General features: G+C 50.5%; 1 protein-coding gene across 1 annotated transcript in view; it reads right to left on the bottom strand.

Annotated features, from left to right (window-relative positions):
- Positions 1-4,971, bottom strand: part of LOC102422574 (nucleoredoxin-like) — a gene marked incomplete at its 5' end in the record, with an annotated part of 6,093 nt that extends 1,122 nt beyond the window's left edge. Inside the window, 3 exons of the mRNA XM_006108441.3 lie at positions 1,594-1,694; positions 2,172-2,305; positions 4,926-4,971. Of these exons, the coding sequence (XP_006108503.2) occupies positions 1,594-1,694; positions 2,172-2,305; positions 4,926-4,971 (281 nt within the window). The remainder of the gene's footprint in view (positions 1-1,593; positions 1,695-2,171; positions 2,306-4,925) is intronic.
- Between the last annotated feature and the right edge of the window lie 2 nt (positions 4,972-4,973).

Genomic DNA, 4,973 nt, shown 5'->3' with positions numbered 1-4,973 from the left:
CAGTGCCCAGGGCTCTGCAGATGCAGAGGCGTCTGATCGCGTTCAGACACAGAGGGGTCATTTCGTCCACTCTGTACGCCGGGAAGCAAATGCCTCCACAGGGCTGGTGGATACAAACCACAACGCCAGGCCATCTCAACAGCTCGCTCCCCTGCACCCCCCTCGTTTAACTCATGCCCAACTTTTCTTTCCTTCTTCAAAGTATATTTTTATTGATTTCAGAGAGGAAGGGAGAGGGAGAGAGAGATCGAAACATCAATAATGAGAGAGAATCATTGATTGGCTGCCCCCTGGATGCCCCACACAGGGGATCGAGCCTGCAACCTGGGCATGTGCCCTGACCGGGAATCGAACCATGACCTCCTGGTTCATAGATGGATGCTCAACCACTGAGCCACTGCACCCAGCCCAACTTTTCATGTTCAACACAGATGGGTCTTAACACTTTTTTATAAGAAGCCCAGATGTTCAGACACTGCGTTTCCTGTGACATTTCTATTTTGTATAGTAAGAGTGGCGTGTACAGGACCACACTTTTAAGCAATCATAGACACTATGATTCCACACGTAAGAAATTCCAGGAATGACCAATCTAATCAAGCAACAGCCAAGAAAGCAGATTAGGGGTGCCTTGAAATGGGGGCTTGGGGGTGAGAACTGACCGAGGAGAGGCATGGGAAGTCTTCTGAGTGCTGGAAATGCTCTATTGTAATTGTGATGCTTACATGGTACGCACATTTGTCAGAATGCATTGAACTGTGTACTTAAAATGTCTGCATTTCATTGTATGTCAATTATACTGCAGTGAAGTTGATTTTTTAAAAAGCTTTAAACACGTTATTACTCCACCTGGCATGCTTCAAGCTTGTCCCCACTCACAGGCACTGAGATGGAAGCCAGGGAGCCGGGGGAGGGACCACAGCATGAAACAGCACGGACGTCAAGGCTACCTCAGCGTACAGCATGCTCTCCATGTGCTGGCTCTCAGAGAGCCTTCTGTGAGCAGGCACTCAAAGGCAGAAGCACCTGGCGGCTCGGTCTGAATTGGGGCAGAGTTTTGTGATGTAGGACGGTCACTGATGAATAAAGCCAGGGAGAGGGCAAGAGGCAGAGGAAACTGGGGCTAAAAGGGCCCGACATGGTCCAGGAAAAAGGTCTGCCCCCCTGGTTTTTATGACACCCCCAGATAAAGTTCGTGGCTGGAGCTAAGGAAGGTGACTACACAGCCAGCTAAGACAGGCATCACAATCCATTAGCCTCTGCTCTTTTCTTTCCATCCTCCTCCCCCACCCCCCCACCTCCATATCCTTTCACCACAATCCAAAGCTGAACAAATCAGGAAAATGCATCCTAATCTCAAACGACCCCGGCCTGAATTAGGACCTACCAACATATTTACAGCAAGAACAAGGCTTTCTCGGCTTCCCTTCAGACAATTCCCAGAGTACATGTGACATGCATCCGTCCCGCTGCCAATAATCCCAGCTATGCTTTCCCCAATCCCAGTCTCCAAGCTCTACCCTACAGAAGTGAGAAGTGAGAAGGGAGAAGTGAGACAAAGGCACGTTAACCGGCTCCGGCGCACCACCTTACCTGTCTGCGCTAACAAAGATGATCTCGAATTTCTGGCCTGCCTCCTTGATCTTCCGGTAGGATTCCACCAGGACCCGGGTGAGGCTTCGGCAAGGGGGACACTGAAAGACAAGAACAGGATCCCGGGCGTGACTTTGCACCTCCAGCGTCCCCTTTCCCAGCCCCCTGCCATCGCCGGGAGGCCAGCAGGGCCCACACAGAGTTGGGCTGGCAGGACCTGGTCCATCAGAGGCAGCAACAAGCATGATGGCCGCATCCAGCACAGGCTCCTCCCGCCCCTCCCAGCCGGCCAGCCGGCAGCAGTCAAACCCCCGCAGAGACCATGAGAAGCCTCACCAGAATGGCCTAAGAAAGCTGTCTGTTTAGACCAGTCAAAAGAAGTCATTTTCTTGCTGCTATTATCATTCATAATAATAAGCACTTGTTGCCCGCCAATCACAATGCACTGGGCACAGGAGAAAGGAAGGACGCCAGGAAATTACGCCCCGGCAGTCACACCTCCGGGAGCCGATCACAGCTGGTGGTGGTGGGACCTCCCTGCTTCGTTCTGTCCGGGCCGAAGAGGAGCAAACACTCACCCAGTGTGCGGAGAAATAGACGCCCACGTGAGACCCCTCCAGGCTGCTGCTCTCCAGGGACTGCCCGTTATTTCTAAGCAAGGGCCCTGCAATGACTTCCCTGAAAGGCTTAGGTCCCCAGGGGAATTCCAAACCTGAAACAGGCAACAGATGGGAGAAGGTTAAGACCCTTCCGCGTGGCCTCTGACCCAGGAGGCCTCGGGGCTGCAGAGCACGGCAACTGTATCATCCAACACCCGTAGGACCTGCAGCTACAACACAGGAATAAAAGCAGGACTCGTCCCTGACAGAGTCCTACCTACCCTCAAGGCAATGGTTTCTGAACTTGCATGACCACAGGGCCCATCTGCTGGGGGTGTTTTGAAGAATACAGAAGCCCAGGTCATACCCCAAATCCCAGGATCCAGGGCTGAAGCTGTACGTCCCCCAACAGCAAAACCGACTCCCGGGGGGACTGGTGGTGAGCCAGGCTGGGGAAGCTGCCTCAGATATTAGCCATGAGTTTCTTCTATTCCAACCCTGGGATCCAGGGCATCTCAACTCTGACTGCAACTCAGAATCCACTGGGGAATTTTAAAATGTGATGCTCCAGGGCCGCCCCCAGAATTGTTGAGTTGGGGCCCAGGGAACCAAGTGAGATAACAATTTAAGTCTAGGGAAAGGAAAGAGTCAAACCCACTCAACCCAGATGGTCTGCATTCTGATGACTCTTAAGCCCCAGGCAGGAAGCGCAAATACTATGCTCCCAGCTCAACAGACAGTATTTTCTCACAGGGTGGTCCATGGACCACGGCCTCAAAATCGCCTGGGGTGAGGGGAGGCTGGGAGGGAGAGGCACAGACTGGCTGAAAACGCAGGTGGCGGAGCCCACCCTGAACAAATGGATCCAAAAATCTTGGGGGGCGGAGAATAGGGGGGAGACCGACATTTTAACAAGCTTCAGAGTAGTGTGTGTGTGTGTGTGTGTGTGTGTGTGTGTGTGTGTGTTTAAATTGGAGAACTTGGTTCTATGATGCCCTGGTTTTTACTGAGGGCGATTCTCGGAGGCAGGTACAATTTTAACTGGGAAAACGTGTGACCAGGCTCGAATCGTCTAGTTGGATCAATAAGTGAGGGAGGAAGATCTTATGACTCCAGTCCAAGGGGGAGAGAAACCGATGTTGGACAGCACTGAGCACCCTGATCGGAGCAACCTGCCCAGTGCGTGGCCAGCCAGCCGGCCAGCAAGACCCAGGCCTGCGCAGGAAGTGAGGCGCCCTCGCCACCGCGGCGGGGAGGACACAGAGCCTGCGACTTTGCCAGGGGAACTGCACTGGCAGTGAGTACCGGAGCGCTAGCTGCTGCTCAACGGCTCCTCCGCCCTCAAAGCTGACTCCCTTCCTCAGCTCCATCTCCTTCGCCCATGAATTAAAGCTCCCAGGAGGGACATTCTGATCCCTTAAAAACCTTAACCATGACCTGGAGAAAACCATAATTACATCAAGACAATATTCTTTAGCCAAGTAAACCCACTTACATATACAATTGACCCTTGAAAAACATGAGTGAACTGCCTGGGTCCATTATGTGCAGATTTTTTTTTAACCAGCAATTTGAAAAAACTCACAGATAAACCGCATAGCCTAAAACTGATGATGTAAACTTACAGTATTGATAAAAACACACAGTACTGTGAATTTTATGTCTGTTACTTATGATGTTTTTCTTTTTCTTTATGGTTTTCTTTTTTAAAAAAATATATTTTATTGATTTTTTACAGAGAGGAAGGGAGAAGGACAGAGAGTCAGAAACATCGATGAGAGAGAAACATCGATCAGCTGCCTCCTGCACACCCCTCACCAGGGATGTGCCCGCAACCAAGGTACATGCCCTTGACCGGAATCAAACCTGGGACCCTTCAGTCCGCAGGCCGACGCTCCATCCACTGAGCCAAACAGGTCAGGGCTCTTTTTGTTTTTTTAAAAACATATTTTAATTGATTGCAGAGAGGAAAGGAGAGGGAGAGAGAGAGATAGAAACACTAATGATGATAGAGAATCATTGATCCGCTGTCTCCTACACACTCCCCACTGGGGATGGAGCCTACAACCTGAGCATGTGACCTGACCAGGAATGGAACCATGACTTCCTGGTTCATAGGTCGATGTTCAACCGCTGAGCCACGCCGGCCAGGCTCTTTATGATTTTCTTAATATCATTTTATTTTCTCTAGCTTACTTCATTGTACGAATACAGTTTATACGACATATAACATAGAAAATATGTGGTGTCGCCGGAACCGGTTTGGCTCGCTGGATCGAGCGTCGGCCTGCGGACTGAAAGGTCCCAGGTTCGATTCCGGTCAAGGGCATGTACCTGGGTTGTGGGCACATCCCCAGTGGGAGATGTGCAGGAGGCAGCTGATCGATGTTTCTCTCTCATCGATGTTTCTAACTCTCTATCTCTCTCCCTTCCTCTCTGTAAAAAATCAATAAAATATTTAAAAAAAAAGAAAAAAGAAAATATGTGTTAATTGATTGCTTATGTTATCAGTAAGGCTCTCGGTTAACAGTAGGCTATTAGTAGTTAAGTTTGGGGGGGAGTCAAAGTTATACATGGATTTTCCACTGTATGGGGGTTGGCGCCCCTAACCCTCACGTGGTTGAAGGGTCAACTGTATTTCATTTGCATTTCATTTGCATACTCTCCAGCAATGGAAGGAGGTCAGGGTAGAGGGTCAGAGGTGGGTACAGCACGGACATGCCAAGGTCTCACCTTCTGGGTCATCACGGATCACCAGCAGCCCATTCCTGCACACAACCT

The sequence above is a fragment of the Myotis lucifugus genome, unplaced genomic scaffold, assembly GCF_000147115.1.
Source record: "Myotis lucifugus unplaced genomic scaffold, Myoluc2.0 scaffold_2323, whole genome shotgun sequence".
Classification (NCBI taxonomy): Eukaryota; Metazoa; Chordata; class Mammalia; order Chiroptera; family Vespertilionidae; genus Myotis; species Myotis lucifugus.
The sequence above is the reverse complement of the archived record's forward strand: the minus strand, read 5'-3'. Positions and strand labels throughout refer to the sequence as shown.